Source organism: Heloderma suspectum, chromosome 3 (genome assembly GCF_057233095.1).
Source record: "Heloderma suspectum isolate Gila_16-S chromosome 3, 16-S_ref, whole genome shotgun sequence".
Taxonomy (NCBI): domain Eukaryota; kingdom Metazoa; phylum Chordata; class Lepidosauria; order Squamata; family Helodermatidae; genus Heloderma; species Heloderma suspectum.
Genome location: NC_139460.1, coordinates 72,254,243 through 72,272,092, shown reverse-complemented (window position 1 = coordinate 72,272,092; position 17,850 = coordinate 72,254,243). Strand labels below are relative to the sequence as shown.

At 41.3% G+C, this 17,850-nt stretch overlaps 1 protein-coding gene across 3 annotated transcripts in view; it reads right to left on the bottom strand.

The window, feature by feature from the left end:
• Window positions 1–17,850, bottom strand: part of ROBO1 (roundabout guidance receptor 1) — a 602,488-nt gene that overhangs the window by 89,194 nt on the left and 495,444 nt on the right. For all 3 annotated transcript variants that reach the window (XM_084843506.1, XM_084843507.1, XM_084843508.1), the window contains exons 7-8: window positions 12,633–12,757; window positions 3,709–3,880 (exon numbers count right to left, since the gene is read on the bottom strand). In XM_084843506.1, the coding sequence (XP_084699632.1) occupies window positions 3,709–3,880; window positions 12,633–12,757 (297 nt within the window). The remainder of the gene's footprint in view (window positions 1–3,708; window positions 3,881–12,632; window positions 12,758–17,850) is intronic.

Here is a 17,850-nt window from a genome sequence, read left to right as displayed (position 1 = left end):
GACTGAACAACTGTTTATTTGGGTTCAACATGCATGTGATTTGTTGGATTTAAACTTGCCTTGCCTTGATAGCATGTTTAATTGGATAATGCTTCTTTTGCAGTGTGTTCTTGTATGCCCCTGCAGTGCGTAATGAGAAACAGCTACGCCACATGGCTTCTACATCTTGGCTCTGTGTTTCCTCCTCCCTCCAAGTCCCCTTTCCTTTTGTGTTATGTCTTTTAGAATGTAAGCTTATGGACAGGGGTGGTCTTATTTCCTATCTTCATAAGTCACCTTGGGAGACTTTTGTGTTAAAACGGCAGAATAAAATGCAATAAATAAATAAATAAATAGGCTTGCAGAGCATTTCAATCTGCATCTCTCCCTCAAAAGTGGTTTTGAAAAAGTGACTGGCAGTATGGAAGCTTCTGTGATAAAAATTAATGAAAATTTCTGAGTGCCATGATATGGCATACTTCTGATTCTGTTGTACAAAGTTCTGCACAACTGGAAAGTTTGCACTTTTTGTTTGAATCTGCAGAAATTGTCCTGAGAAGATGTGAAATTACTGCCCTTATACAGTATCTGCCTGACTTGAACCAGAAAGTCATGGAGTGGGGGGCTTTAAGAGTTTGTTGAAACATCAGTGCGTTGTAGCATTTTCCCATCCCCTCAGCCAAGTCCTAATTACCCTTTCCTAATTATGGAATATGGAATACATGGAATGTGCCTTTTTTCACAGCAGCTGCATACTGGGTTGACATTGTCATCAAACTGTCAACCATAAGCCCAAGAACTCTGTCTTGGTCAGTCATGAGCATACCCCCCCCCCCCCATGTGCATCTCTTTACACTTGCTTACATAGAACTACATTTGCCATTTTGATGTCTATTTTTCCACTATGGAGTGATCCTTTGGGAGCTCTTAGCAATCCCTCTTCGTTTTAACGGCCCTAAAGAAGGTGATGTAATCAGCAAACTTGGCCACCTTGCTGCTTAGTCCTAGTTCCAGATCATTTATTATTATTACTACTACCACTAGTACTATTGAATTTGTTATTATTACATATTCCTCTTGCAAGTAGTCCAAGGTGGGTTACATGGGCATCCTACTCAATTTCATCCTCACAACAACCATGTGAGGTAGTTTAGGCTCAGGGTCAGTGAGTGGCCCAAAGCCACCCAGTGAGCTTCATGGCTGAGTTGGGACTAGAGCCCAGATCTCCTAGGTTCCATTCCAACACTCTAACCACTATACCACACTGTCTTTATGAACAAGTTGAAAAGCATTGGTCCCAGTACAGATCCTTGCTATCTAAAAAGTGATGTAAAAGTTCAATATGTTTGAAAATGTATGGTAAAACCTACGCAGGAAAACAGTGAATACCCTTTTAAGTTGTTAAACGAATAAAATCATGCCATACGAGATGTGTTAAGATCTGAATGGTTTATAAAGAAAATTAAATGCAGAAGAACATCACATACAGAAGTAAAATGCAAAGCATGCAATGATTACAAAGAAAATACATGTGTACACTATGCAAAATACACTGCAGTTTAACTCCTAAGGCCTATTGAAAAAAACAACGTTAGTAGGCCCAGTGTTAGTAGGTCCCAATGTTAGTAGGCCCAGCAACAGTTTCAAATGTACTTAGCTATACTTAAACTTCCACCAATCCAAACTACTTAAATGCAGTGTTTCAAGCTTTCATCTATATAGCAGTATGGACCAAACTTTTAGAGAGAAGGAAGACAGTGACTGAGGAGTGAAGGGCAGCTGGAGGGGGAGGGGGGAATTAAAAAGCTACCTATCCCAAGCAGAGATCTGAAGCCCAGGCTTTCTTGGACCCAGAAGGTTGAAAGAGATCTCTACTAGAATCCAGGGTGTATAACTCGGCAAAGTCCAGGTAGGAAAAATTAATCCAGGTTGAGAGTGAAGACAATATTTTAAATTGAAAAGTGTTGTGTAGCCCATGCTTCACCAGTGAGTGAAATAAATAGCAGACAAAAACTACACTGATCTACTCAGGTGCCTGGCTCAGAGAAACGGGCTTGGAGAAAGATAGCCCAAAATAGTCTCAAAACCAAGAGAAAACATGTTCAAAAAGAAAAAAAGAAGACTCTTCTTCTCCCAGAAGGGAAGCAAGAACCCCAAACACAAAGTTATGAAGCAAATTTTCACTCCCTTTCCATGCCATAGCTTCCATCTCAGGCCTCTCTTCCCAGCACATGAATTCAAAAAGGGAACTTAGGGCACAATCCTATGCATGTTTAGACAGGGAATGCTGGGAGCTGTAGGCCTTTTCTCTGTCTAAACATGCATAGGATTTGTGCCCTTAGTAACACAAATGATTAAGGGGACAGGGGGGAGCAGAAGAAGAAGGGGAATGGCTGGGAGTGCAGACCAGTAAACAGAAGCAGTGGGGTCCGGTCACGCTGAGGAAACAACTTGTCTGTGTACAGACACACACAGGTCCCAGAAACTCAGTTAGCTGCTGCTGCTTTTTCTCCACCCAGCAGTTATTCCCTTCCCCTCTACCCACATTCCGAGTGCCGCCTTATGAAATCTCATAGGGATTCATTATACCAATACAAATTATTTTAAAAAATAAGTAAATTGAATTCTTTAAAAAAAAATTCAATTCTACCAACTACAATAGAAACGGAATAAGAAAACATATATGGTTTTGATGTTTGCCTCCAGGCTTTTGGTAAACAATGAGCACAAAAAGTTGCCAACACATATTTTCAGTGCCAAAACTGCATGACTATTTATTTTATTTTTTCTGTTAACTGCCCTTTCTCTGTCAGTCTTTAACCAATTCTCCTGAATTTTTCAGGTTATGTAAAACAGACATTTCTGTCTGGCACGTGCGATTTTTAGGCAGTTTGGTGAAAACCTTTCGATTTTATTAAGGTTAGAATAACCTACCCCCTGATTTTCATTTAACATGGAGGAATCTTTTTTTTACTTATCACCTTATTTATAATATTGGAGGCACTACTGTGCCTCCAATAATTTATCAGACCGAGTCTGTGACATCTGAACTGTACCTTGGTATTTATATAGCTCATTTCAAGAATTAAAAACTATCCACATACATTATTTAAATTATGTTACAACCATCTTACAGCCATCTGTAATAGTATGAAGAAAGTAGCCCTATCTATGCAATCTCCACAATATAGGAACAGCTAGCTAGAGACAATCACCTCAGGGAGTAATTTAAAGTATTGGTCTTCATTGTGCCATATTCTTCCAGAATTCAAGCATTATATATACTTTACTTATGAACTATTTTGTAAGGTGCCTAGGATTTCATACACTAGAAAACTATAGCATAATTACCTTTTATTTGGACTGATGGTTGTGTAGGCCCCTTCCTCCCCTCCTATTCTATGACTATTCTATGATTGAACTATGTATTACTGACAGTATGAAAAGCAAACAATTTACATACTATTTATTGCTTAAGTAATATTCTATCATGGACCAGTAATGAACTATTACATTTGAGCTATTGATCAGTCACATTTTCCAGTACACATTCATCTTTTTAAATAACTTTTATACCACATGAATTCACAATGATGTAAATAGTGTAAGCCTCTGTATTTTCAGCTTATTCAAGTGAAATCATATAAATACAGAATTATATCATCCTACCATTAGAATTCAGTATTGCTACATTATTCGCAATTAAAAATGAAATTTTATATACTTTACCATCAGTAACCTCCAAGTATGCTTTTGTTGTTATGCTTCCTGCAACATTTAAAGTCTGGCAGATATAATATCCAACATCAGAACGCTGAACATTTGTAATAGTTAGATCACCCGTTTGAGAGACAGAAAACCGGTTGGAAGACTGAGGAGGTTGGTATGAAAAAAGCAGGTTCTGGAAAATAGGAGAAATGGAAAAAGCAGCAAGTCAGATAGATTATCCTTCATATATACATACACTTTTAATATTCCAAATACCCTATAACCTTGTTCTTTCTTAGTATAACAAAGCCATTGTTCATCCCATTTTTCAGATAGAGCCTGATGCTGAGAAACAGCCCAGGCCAATCTACATGGCTAAAGAGAAATTTAAATTTAGATTTTCCATGAATAAGTGTATATGGCCATAGTACCAATATATCTGGGGCTGAAATGTGCAATTCATACTTACTTGGGAATAAGTAAGTCCCATTGATTTAAAAGTTTGTTTTTAATTCAGTATGCAAAGGATTAGGCTGCAGATCAACCAAGGCTTGTTACAAGATGTTTAGTGATGTCAGGGTTGGATATGAGCCCACAGAGACCCAAAGCAGCTCTGATTCTGAGGAGGAGATACAATCTGTGGGAGAGGAACTCTCTCAGGTTTCAGAGGTGCAGCTGGAGGGGGAGCCCTCCCCTGCTCACATTCCTGGGAGCGACAGTCACCCTAGCATGAAAAGGGAGGGACAACTTGAGCTTTTAGACGCAAGGCACAGGCACAAGCGAGAGGTTGCGGGAGCCAAGCTTAGGCACTCAGCCCTATTGGCTCGACATCAACAGCTGTGCCCCGAGGCCCCACAGGAGAGGGGGAGACCTTCCCCTCCTACTCCTTAAGTTCAGAGAGTTGCCGCGCTTTCCCCCAAACGGAGACCAACTGACGTCCTAACTCTTAGAAACCCCTACTAGGCTGTGCCTTTGTATTTCGCCTGAGTCTCAGGCAATTAGCATCTGTAAGCTTCATTAGGTTGAATGGAATTAAAGCCTTGGAAAGCAGCCCTTTTGTCTGAGTGTTGATTCTGCCTATTGGAGGATTCGGAAGGCAACAGCGGCATTCCTTACAAGTATTATCAATATATACAAAAACGTGCTAAATGTATTTAACAGAGGGTTTGTATTAGGTAGAATAAGTCAATACCCGATGGAGCGTCTCTCCCAGCATGAACTTACCCGTACACTATGTTCACCATCCAAGGCTCTCCGCCAGGTGCCTCCTCCAAGGGATGCTCAGAAGGCGGCAACAAGGGAGAGGGCCTTCTCGGTGGTGGCCCCCCCAATTGTGGAATGATCTCTCTGACAAGGCCTGCCTTGCACCAACATTGTTATCTTTTCAGCTGTAGGTTAAGATCGTCCTCTCAGGCATTTGGCAGCATATGATGAGGTTTTAATCAGGTCCTAGATCTTTTTTATTGTTGCTAGTTTGAAATTGTTTTAGATGTATGTGTGTCTCTGTGCATGCTATGTGTTTATATGTCTGTATGTAAATGGTTTTTATAATGTATTTTTAAGGTTTTAATCTTTGTAAACCATCCAGAGAGCTTTGGCTATTGGGCAGTATAGAAATGTCATGAATGAATGGAAGTGCTATGCTGCTGTATGTTGATGGGGTTTCTAGTGAAAAATCATCTGGTACCTCTGTTTATAAGTTGGGGGAGACTGTACTATGTGTATATAGGAGAAGGCTGCATCTTATTTCCTTGTTAGTCAAATTCATGGATGATATGTCTATCTGTGGATATTATCTTTGATGTTCAATGGTAACAATATATTTCTGAGTACTGGACACTAAGGACAAATAGGCCATCACCTTCTTTGGTTGCTGTTAGAAAAAGAATGCTGAACTAGACTGACTGATACTGCAAGGCATTTTTTATGTCCTTCTACCCTATTGTATCTACTGGATATATGCAAACATAAACAAAACATTACATGCAAAAATTCTGATTGTACACATACAATCACCAGTTACATGCATTCAAAACCAATTAAGTAAAAAGAAAGTAAACTAATTATAATGTTTTAATATGTGAAGTCACTATCTTTTTTGTAGCCTATATTGGAAATACTGATAAATGCTATTTATGTATTATTTCTGTAGAAAACATTTGACTTCCACAAGTTAGAAGAAAAAATAGAAGTTTCTGTCATGCCCTGACTGGAGGAATCCTCCTCAAAGGAAGAGCTAGAGCTCCCAGAAACTGAGGGCACCCCAAATCTGTCTCTGGCCACGTTCGGATGATCGTGGGGACAAAAGAAGCCATTGTGGGTTGTTTCTCAGCCCCTGTGCATGACACACGTGTGATTTGCATAATTAAGCACAATGCAGCGTGGGTTGCCATGTCATCTGAACCCAGTACATGTGCTGCAGGGTAGTTTCTCAACCATCCCACAACCCCTAATGCAAGCCATGGATTCAGACAACACGGCAACCTGTGCTGCATCGCAGGTAATTATGTAAATTGCAGTCATATGCACAGGGGCAGGGGAAGAACCCATGATGAGTTCTTTCACCCTCATGATCGTCCAAACCCAGTCACTGTCACCTAGCAACCAGGAGGAGCCTGGGATTTCTGGGGAGATGGTTGCAGGCCTGGTTGCAGGGGGAGGGGACCCTGCCTCTGAGGCAGAGCCTGAGAAACCCCCTGGCCCTGAGGAGTATCGGTGCCTCAAGCGACAGGCCAGTAGGGGTCCTGTAAAAAGGAGTGTGCACTTGCAAAGAAGGAGTCCTCAGGAGAAAGTGACTCCACAAAAATAGAGCTCTGAGTAGAGAGCTCTAATGTACTGCAACTGAGCTGTACATGGGGCTCAGCCAGTGCTGATATTAAAAGTCTTCAGTGTCTGCCTAGCCAGTGTTGGAAACAACACTGTTCTTTCAGTTCCAGTGATGTCTACCTTGTCTCCTGGACCTTATCCTGTGATTGATGTTCCGTGCTACTGATCTTGGACTACTTCTCGACTCTGCTTCTGGACTGTGTAATATATCTGATTGCCTAACTGTGTTTTGATCTCTGCCTTCTATGTCGACCACTCCTGCCTTAGCCTGACCCCAATAGACTGAAACCTGTGTGTTTGAGCATTTGCCTGTTTCATTACCTTGCTTTTTGGTTAGCCTCTTCACTCAGAGACTCCTGCAACCAATGCAGGAAATTTCTGGTTTTATATTATTTTTTCCATATATATATTATCTTTAGTAATATTTATTTATCTATCTTATCTTTGTGTTAACGTGCAACTGGTTCCTGATTCCCAAAGTAGCTTTGGATATACGTTTTGTACAATAACTCCCCTTCCATAACCCAGTTTGCATGATCAAACAAGCCATCATGGCTTAAATAAGTCATGGTGAATGGAAGAACATAAGAAGAGCCATGGTGGATCAGACCAAAGGTCCATCCAGACCACCATTCTGTTCACACAGTGGCCAACCAGCTGCCCATGGGAAACAAGCAGGACATGAGTGCAACAGCACGCTCCCACTCTTGTCTTGTTCCTCAGCAACTGGTGTACATAAGCATACTGCCTCTGATACTGGAAGTAGCATACAGCAGTCAGGACTACTAGCCATTGATAGCCTTCTCTTCCAGGAATTTATCTAACTGCCTTTTAAAGCCATCCAAATGGGTGGCCATCACTATGTCCTGTGGTAGCGAATTCTATAGTTTAACTATGTGCTGTGTGAAGAAGCATTTCCTTGTTTTAATCTACCATTTCCCTAATTACCCGCCCAGGGTAATGTTGTCCAAACCCAGGTGGCATGGCTTATTTGAAAGGGAAACAACTCAAATAATACATGGGCTGTTGTAGGGTTATCAGTGTTCTGTTGAGTTTTACACACCTGAAGTAGCTCTTTGGACCACAGCCCTTGTCACCAGCTCTACATATCACAATAAAACCCACATAAATATAAGTGAATACTGCCTTTTCCTTAGTAAAACATTAGAAACTATGTTACAAACTGATCACGAAAGTCTGAAGTGAATTTCACATATAAATGGCATCAAATGTGCCATTTTTCAGTTTTCTGTGCCTACCTGAAAAAATATTTAACTTCTTATATTTCACAAAGAAGGGGTTTAGTACTTTTTTTTTCTTCCGAGCACAATTTATATTCCTGAAATTACCAAAACAAACAGGATATACCATCTTTCGTTACACCCTAAGTACTAACAGATCCTTATCGCTGATCTTTTCCTTCTCATTTTTCTGCTACATGTTGGCACCTGTTCAACAAAGTTGAAGGGGCCAACAGCTTGATTTAACATGTAGTCTCAGGCCATATGCTTGATATTTTTAAAATTTAACATACACAGCATTTATGTCCCAAAATGTGTACTTTAGCCTGAAAGATACTTGAAAAGCTTCCTGCTTTTTAATCCTGTGTGGAGACAGTATGTGGCTGGCAAGGGACAGAGAGGTCTCTGTAAAGTCAGAATGCATGCTGTGTTTGGCAAATTTAAAGAAACCCTTAAAAAAGAATTATAAAATGTAACAAGTCTTGTGCTTTTAGAATAAGGATAGGTTGCTTACCTGTAACTATAGTTCTTTGCATTCACACATATAGGTTCTGTGCCTGTGCAGAACTCCATTCGGGAGCATTCTAAAGCTGAGAAGCTGTTGGTGGGAACTCACCTTCCCAGTGCACACACTCGAAGGGCAAGGCCTCATTCTTCTCACTCAGTTCCCAGCATCTGCCACAGTGGTCATAGGAAATATGCTTACAGGCACTGAGCGTGGGGTGGCTAGTGGGTTGTGGAATGCACAGATGACCACTTGAAGAACTACAGTTACAGGTAAGCAACCTATCCCCCTTCTTTGTGGTCTCCATGCATCACACATATGGGTGAATAACCAATTGATTTACTCGTGGCAGGTAAGTGCCTTAGGTCATCATGGAGAAGAGGACAGCCCTGGCCAATGGAAGCATCCACACAAACCCTAATGTCCAATTTGTAGTGTTAGGCAAATGTAGATGGCTGCAACCAGGTTGTGGCCTGACATAGCTCTCATACCCTCAGGTCTATGAGGCAAGCCAATCACCTTGGCAAAGTAGGAACAGTGTGTTGGCTTGTGTGACCATGCAGAATGTGTTTGGCATAATAAAAGTATTTATGTCCTGAAGGTCTAATATGGGACAAAGTAGAGCAGTGCACAGTATACTCTCTGGGGGAGGGAAGAAAACAATGGAAACCTTTTTGAGCAATGGCTAGGATCAAGTGTCCATAGTGATGTTCCTCCATGATCCCTTAAACCACCTAGGTCTAGCACCAAAGTTAGAGTCAGAGGTGGGTTGGAGTGCTGAAAGCAGTCAAAGGTGCCATTTGTACTGCTCTGGGACCTTATGGTGAAAGCAGGATTTGAAATTAGAGGGTGGAAACAACCTCTTTGAGCCCTGAGCTAAGGCTTGATGGGAGGAACCTGATCCAGGAGAATATGAGGTTTGCCTATTGGATGATCCTTTATTTTATGATTGAGGGTGTGAATAGGGATGTCGTGGGAGTCCAAGAGGGAGGTGGAGTCTGGCAGACTCCCCCACGCTTGGCTCCCTGGACCCCGCTTGCTGAGCCATCGCAACTTACCGGAGCTGTTTGCTGGGCGCTCATGCAGTCTACAAGCACCTGGCGGCTGCCGGTCCCCTTAGCAAGCCGCCATTTTGTGTAAAAATGGCAGCTCAGGTTTCTCCGTAAAAGTAATGCTGTGCAAATGGTGCACATAAATGGCCATTTATGTAACATTACAGATGTAAATGGACCATCGTATAACCCTGCAGCAGGTTTCATATGCAAAATGGTGGCTCGCTAAGGAGACAGGTAGCCCACAGCGCTCACTGCCGAGCTGTCCAGGGGCTTGAGTGGGTATGGGTGGAGGCAGCAGCATCAGTGAGTGCCCAGTGACCACAGACAGAGGTGAGTCTGTCCATCCCTAAGTGTGAAATGGTCTATTGTGCTCCCAATCCCATTCTCTTGGCCATTGTCTTTATTGCCTGCACTCTGTCTTCAGCTTTATCTGTTTTAGCACTGAAAAAGCACTCCCAATCAAAGGAAAGGTCTTCAGTATGCATTCTGACCCCCTAGGTAAGGCTTGCTGATCTTAGCCAAGCATGCCTCCATATGGCTAAGGCACCAGCCGTAATCTTCGACCTAAAGTCTGCAGTGTGGAGGGAGGTATTAATTTGTTGTTTTGCCAGCTAGGAAGCATCACTTAAGAAGAACATGTTGGCAAGATCCTTCTTGTTCTTTGGCAGGTGCTTGAAGAATGCCCAGAGGAAGTGCTAGTACCTGGACCTGCAGGCCTGAAAGTTAACCATCTGGAGAGGGTCACCATGGAGTAAAATTTTCTCCCCAGAGCATCCAGCTTTTGGCTCTCCTTGTCCACTGGGGCAGTATAGAACCTTCTTCAGAGATTTGCTCTGAGCTGCCTCAATAAAAATAGAATTAGGACCCAGATGGTGGAACAAGAACTTGTGGTCTTCCTCCTGAACCCTGTAGAGATTTTCCAGCCACTTGGAGGTCAGTGGCCTTGATTATGGTTTCTGCTGTGAGTCCTTAGCTGCTTAAAGTAAAGCCAGAAGCATGGGAATAGTTACTGACAACTCAGATTGGACAACTAAAAAACGAGATCTTTGTTGGGAACTGGCTGTTGTTGAACTTGCATACCCAATATTCTTGGCATCCAGAGTCTGCTCAGTGTAGGGTCAGTTGTGCTTCATGATCTTGATCACTAACAGTAGCATCTGGACAGATGTGGACACTAACACTGAGCAGGCAGTACCTTACTGGTACCCTTCTGCATTGAAAGAATCCTCAGGTTGCTGAACCAGTGCCACAGTGTAGAGGCACTAGAGACCTTCGGTACTGAGGTGGATTGGTCCTGGGAGTGCCAGCATGACAGGAGCCTACAGCAATGTAAGAGGATAGATACTGCTGTTGGTACCAACCTTACCTGAAAAGCAGGATGAGACTGTTGTTGGGTCTGAATTTGCAGTAACAGCAGTACAGAGGAAACTGAGCCTGCAAGCAGCATTGAGGGAGCTGATCCAGAAAGGGTTGCCAAGAGGGTCATGATTGAAGTTGGTATTGGGGGTGCCAGTTCCATCAGTATCAGGTGTGTCAGTTCCATAGCAAGTTGAGATGTTAGGGAAGTAGGCACTGTTAGGGCTGTAAGCTATCCCAGTCCCACATTAGACAAAGTTATAGTTTTCACAGTAGAGACAGAAGAGGCTTCCAAATGCCATCCTTGATGCAAAGCATCCAACTCCAGGGATCTTGACAATCTATGCCAGTGGGTGCCATACTCTCAGTTGGTAGTGCCAGTACCTGGAGTACTGATTCTGACTACATTCCCAACTGGGATGTGGGTCACAGTACCATGGATATTCCCGAGACAACCGTAATTAGATCCCAGCTTCCATCTTCACGGTGATTTCTGATCCCATAACACTGGGAGAGATCTAGAATATCAGTGATATGGTGGTTCCCTCCAAATGGAGTAGAGGTAATCTGAGGATTGAGAGTAACAGGAGTCCAGTGAGCTTCAATGGGAGTCCAGGGACTGGCAAGGTAGGGACCTGCCACAGCACAGTGGGGGTCACCCCAATTCTGAGCTGATATTAACTCAACAGACTTCTTTCTTATCCCACCTTCCATTATGGAACCGATAACCAGAAGTTCACCAGAAGACGAAAGGCTGAGTGTTTGTCATACCTTTTTCAGTACTTGTATAGTGGAGCAGAGAAAAAGTGGGGCTGGGGGTATTCCTGGAGCAGGCACCAATATTGGTACCAAAGCCAACTTATCTGCCAGCTGTACTGAAACCAAGAACTGCACAAAAGCTGACTCTAGCTCTGACAGGAGAGGATGGTTAACTTCGTTCTTTTTAGGCTTCCCTGTCCTGAAAGACAGGAAGCGGGTGGATAGGTTAAGTTCTGGGGCTTTTGCAGTATGGACCAGGTTCAGTCCAAGTATTTGGACTCATACTTGGCATCACTGACAGTATGAAATTAGATGTCAATGAAGGCAATGGAAATATCCACATAGTTGCCTTTGGAGGTGCTGTAACAGGAGATCCCATCTGAAGGTGTGCTTGGAGTGATACACTGGATTCAGGAGGGAACAGTGACATATTAGGCAGTTTGTTGGAGCAAATATTTCTTGCTCTGCGAATTTGCCACAAAGTTCACAGCTTTCGGAGTATGATCCCAGAGGAGCACCCAGAGTCTGGAGGAACAGTGTCAGTGAACCTGTTTAGTAAACACCTAACAATGGTTCAGGGATCAACCTTATGGCCTTCCCCCAAATAGAGTAGACAAAGGGAGTGCCCATCTGTAGGGTGCTTCCACAAAGAGGGAACTTTCTAGATGGGGCCTTTAGGGCCAGAATCCCTAAGGCAAAGGAGGAACCCCAAGCAATATGAGTAAAATAAAAATGCAAAATAGAATGGTGGACAGAAAAAGAAAAAAGGAACTCAAAGTTAGACTGTATCTCTCAACTGAATTCTCCTCAGAAATAAGGAGTGGAGAACATGCCCTATGATGTGGCTGCAGCGGTCAAAAAAAAAGAACTGAGCAAGAAGAACAGGCCCATGCCCTTTGAGCATGTGCACTAGCGGTTGTGGGTTCCCACCAAAAGCTTCACAGCTTTAGAATGTTCCCAAACAGGACTCTGCACAGGTGCACAACTTCGATGTGTGATGTGCCGAGACCACGAAAAAGAGCTAGCTGGTGTTTGTCAGTGTGAAAGGGCCTACACATTCCAGAAAGGATCAAGGGAGAATAAGGAGACATCCAACAGCTGTTAATGGGATGTGGATCCAGGGCAATCTAGGTCACTAGTAGACATCAATGGTACTGATCTTATCTGATCATCTGGCAAAATCTAAGAGGAGCTTAATTTTACCTGACTTCCTTCTCTTCGCCAAAATATTGCTGGTTGAGGGTTTCCAGTTGCTTCACACTGGAAAGTCACAGTTCTGCCCAGTGCAGCCACCTGGTCACGAGGTTTCACAACAAAATGTGGTGGCTCTGAAGGAGGAAAAGTACAGTACAATTACAAGGATTATTAATCCAGTTGAAAGACTTCCTGACACTTACACATCATAAAAAAATATTGTTCAGTACCAAAAAGAGGACAAAAGATACCAATTTGTATAAACTTTGCATATGCTAATTTGTATGTATAGATATAATTTTATAGAGTTTATGTCCCAGCCTTATTAGCACTGTGATAGGTCTGGGTTTTTTTCTGTTTGTTTTTTTTAGAGAATTAAAACATTTTTTTTTATAATAAAAACAAAACAACTAATTAACCTCCATAAGCCAGCCAGCCTTTCTTTCTTTCTTTCTTTCTTTTCACAAAAATACAGGAGGTGGGAGAGAATCTAATTTCTAGATGTCACCAGAAAATAAAAGAAAAATTCCCCCACGTAACTGTACTTCTAACACTTCGGTAAAACCACAAAATGATGGCAAATGCATGGTTTAGATGCACAAAAGTCATCATCTTTGATTTACTGTAGTCTAGGAATCATTTAATAGCTTCCATAAGAAGCTTGGTTTTGATATAGGAAAGGATGCTCACTTTTTCCCCCCATTTTTTTTTCCCAATTTAACTCAAAGGCCCCAAGATTGCTACTGTGTAAATTATAACCATTTAAAAATCTTCAGTGCAATTACTGAAGAGGAATGAATTTAAAGCAACAGTGAGGCAGAATTCCTCCTTTCATTTACATAAGCAAGGGCATGTACAAACAAAATATATATGTAAATGAAGACAAATTTGAAACATCTGCTCATCCGGACATTATAAATACTGGAGCATTGTCCAAACTATTTGATTTACACAGGCATAAATGGCCACTACATCTAGCAGTAAATAGAACGTCAAAAATTATGTCAGTTGCATTAAGCTATGGCAGTTGAGTGTATTAGGCATAGTAACTGAACTGGAGTAGAAGAAAATATTACTTTAACATTCTCAGTTTCAGCTTACCCTCTTATACTGCAAAGGAGAAAGCTTAAAAAGAGACATCTTACTGATTTCTATTTTTCAATCTTTAACTCCTCCATAATTTGAAAGACTAATTTTTCACACCCCTTTTCTTACTGGGTATTACTAGTAGGACATGTCACAACCATACTTCAACATTAGTTAGGGTTTGTTTTTAGTCTTTTCACAATCTTAATAATCATTTCTCCAAATGATTTTAGATAGTGACCATTTTATTCTAGATTGCATAAAGTGTGAATGCCAAGCAACTATAAAAGCTTTCCTGGATCAAACTAGTAGTTCTGTGTTCTCCTAGTGGGATACAGACTGTTTTTCAACATGCAGTGAGATCCTATAGAATCATAGGGTTGGAAGGGGCCTACAAGACCATCGAGTCCAACCCCCTGCAGGAAGCCTGATTCCCTAGCAGTCTCCCATCCAAGAACTAACCAGTGCTGACCCTACTTAGCTTCTGAGATCAGACGAGATCAGGCACACCCAGCCCTTAGCTATACTGTGATGGGATCCACAGGGAAAATAAGTAGTCTGAAAGCTAGTATTAGGTAAATGGGTTCTAAACTAGCATCAGAAGTATGGTTTGCTAGAAACAAAATGGCCTCATGATGGTTTTCCGGTCATTTTAAGTGACGTGGTTCTCTGTGGATCCCTGAATGCTACATGAGCAAAGAAACATAATTTTTAGAATTTTTAATTGTATCTATTGTATTATTTGAATACTGTTATATTTTTTGCTGCTTGATGTCTTGTAGACTATATTTTTGTTCATTTGTTAGGTTCTGGGCTGCTTTGGGCACAATTCCATGGAAAAGCGGCATACAAGTAAAAGATGATGATGATGATGATGATGATAATTGTGGTGTAAAAATATGTCTGATTTTATTCTTATGGTCTGTTCCAGAATCTTCACACCTTTTACAGTAAATAATGTAAACTAGGACTAGCAGTATTTTTTTTTTACTGTTTGTGTAGGGTCTGGATATTAATAAGCCGATGAAAGCTGAAACTAATCAGGCTGAAGTGATGATAATAAATGGGATTTGTGACCTGCTAAGATAGAGATCATCTACTTGTCTCAGTGTTCACATAGTTGTACACATTTTTCATGAGAAAACAGTAGCCTTTCATTCAGTCCTAACAACATTAATGGCTAGATTACTGCAATGTGCTCAGTGTAGTCATCTCTTCTCTTGATTACTGTTCACAAGTATAACCTGTTATAAAACACAGTAAGAATGAAAGGAGAGGAGACTCCAAGGTTTAATCCCATAGACGATTTAATTGTCCAACATTTTTTGAATTAAAATTCCTCCTCAAGGACAACTCTGACCAGTTCTTACAAAGAGAACCCAAAACTGTTACCCAGGGTGGCAGCCATTTTAGTCTGTAGCAGCACAAACTAAGAATTTTGTGGCACTTTGTCTCTTGTCAATACTGTCTTGTTTTTCATACCATCCAAAATGATGCAGATGTTGCGGAAGACCACACAGTTTTGGTCTTTTTGTAAGAACTGAGTCAGAACGAAGACTGTTAACTCAAAACAGGCAATAACAGCCTTCTGTGCACATTTGAAGGCTTTTCCCCTTCCCTATATTTTGTGCGTTTTCTACTTTCCTCCAACAGAACTCAGTCACTCAGCTCCTGGTATAATTCTGCACACTGCCCCTTTGTCACTCCAGATCATATAAGATCATCTTCCATTACATAATAGTACTTTTATTTTGCTTTTTTCATTAGCCCTAAATTCAAACAATGGTTTGACAGCCATGCAGATTTCTTTCTATCTTGCAGATGATTGTCAGCAACTCTGACACAGGAACACAGTACCAGTTCTCCAGAGGCTGGCTTGAACATAATTCAAACGGGTTGGTTCCAGCACACCTAAAAACTTTGTCTCTCCTTATATTATACTGAAGCCTTATATCAAAAGTCAGATTAAAGCAGTAGTGGGCAACTTGTGGTGCTCCAGATGTTTTGGCCTACAACTCTCATCAGCCTTAGCAAGTATAGCCAATGATGAGGGATCATGGTAGTTGTAGGCCAAAACATCTGGAGCGCCACAAGTTGCCTACACTTCAGTTAAGGAAACTTCCATTTATCTCACTCAGTCAATTTCTACAAATTTTTGGTAGTGTGCAGTAAATCCAGTGGAGTGGCAAGCTCGATGCGTGGTGAAGCAATCATATAGCCACATCTACATATGTCTGCAAGTATGGATTCACATCCATATTCTTAATGTATTAATTTGGCCACCTTTCCTTCTTTGATGCAGCTGCCAACAAGTCCATTTAGCAGCCATTTGCACTACCCCCAAAACTCCATCTGGCAAGTAATTGTATCATCATTCAAACAGCTTTAGCATTTGCGGAACAAAACTAAAGTGTTGAATCTATTGAAGTGCTGAAATGTATTTTGAAGGTATTTCCTTTACTCACAGCTTTTGCTACACCTAACTCTGAACGGCACCTCTGCAAGGCCCATAAAATGGAAGAATGTTTAAAAACACTGGGCCCAGATGTATTCTATTGCAGGGGTGGGCCATTTGTGGTCCTTCAGTTGTTTTGGCCTAGAACTCCATCAACCCTAGCCAGCACAACCAATGGTGAGGGTTGATGGGCACTGGAGGACAAAACATCTGGAGGGCCACGAGTTGCCCACCTCTGCTCTATTGTTATTGGAAGTGATGCAAAACAATGAAATGCATTTACCTAATTCACTTTTAGTTGATTAAACAATTCATTGTATTATAGAAGCATAACAAAAGCCTTAGGTTTTCAGGATACATGTGGAATAATCTACAATTTCATTTACACAAAACTTCATTCTTTTCAAGAAGGATCATCTTTACTATTTTAATTTTCATTCAGTTTTGGGATTTGGAATATATTATATTCCCTGTCGTAGTAATACATCAGACATACTGATTTAAAAGATGAAAAAGTTCAGATCCCATTACTAGTGTAGATGATTTAGACTTAAAAGATGTATTGATATGTTTCAAGCATTATCAAGTTCCAGTAACTGCTCAAGGAATATCTAGTGGTTTCAATAAGAAATGTGAATAATAAATACTTATTTCTTATTTCTGCCATCTTTTAATACAACTGGAAGAAAAGACAGCAGCTTGGATCCTAAGGTATGTTCACAGAAGGAAATTTTCTTGTCTCCCCATCCCCACTGCAGCCACCTGCACCCCAGGGGGTCCTCCTAAGCAATGTGGGGTGGGATTTGGGGGGATGCTTGGGAAGGGGAGAATCACCCCAAATTTGGCAGACCTCTACCCAGGTTTGGGTGATTGCTCAGCAGCCCCTCATAACCTACTTCAGGACACCCCACCCCCCCGGCCAGTCCTCCAGAAAGGCTATTTAGGGTTGCTGGTGACTGTGGGGGGAGGGGAGGAAATGGGAAACTTTCCTTCCATAAACTTCCCAAGTTAATTTATCTTAGCCTCCAACCCAATCTTTTCCCATCAAATTTGGTGCAGGGATGATAGATCTGATTCGTCTCTGCAGTCTGTGTTCAATCTCAATGCACATGTTAAACTGTGATTAAAGCTTTAGTTGACTAATCTACAGATGCAATCAATTACAGTTTGTAATCCTACTTTTGTTATTTTTAACATTGGCCCTGAGGAAAGGAATGCAAAAGATTACTATCTTGTTCACCTAATGAACAGTGAGTCCGAAAAAGGAAGTACAAGATTCAGAACCAAATTTTGATTACTTTGACCAGCCATACATATGGAACATTTCATTACTGTTAAGAATTTGCACACCTTTGAAAGGATGTGCATTTTGGCATTCTTAAAACCAGAATGAATCAAATGTACATTCAGTTAGAGCTGAATGAAAGCTTAAAAATCAGAATTCAGTATTAACAACAATTAAAACAGATAAAAATAAGCAAGCCATTACCTTTGATGCTTGCCATAAAAATTACCCATACTTCATGCAGAATGTGCCCTTTGCAGTCTGTCCAGTCAATTACATGTGAAAGCTGGAAGCTGATTTGTTGGTGGATATGTAAGGGTATGGATAGAAAGGGGGAGAGATGTTCCAGTCACATGGATAACGATGATTAGAAGATGGCGAATAAAATTTCAACTTACCAG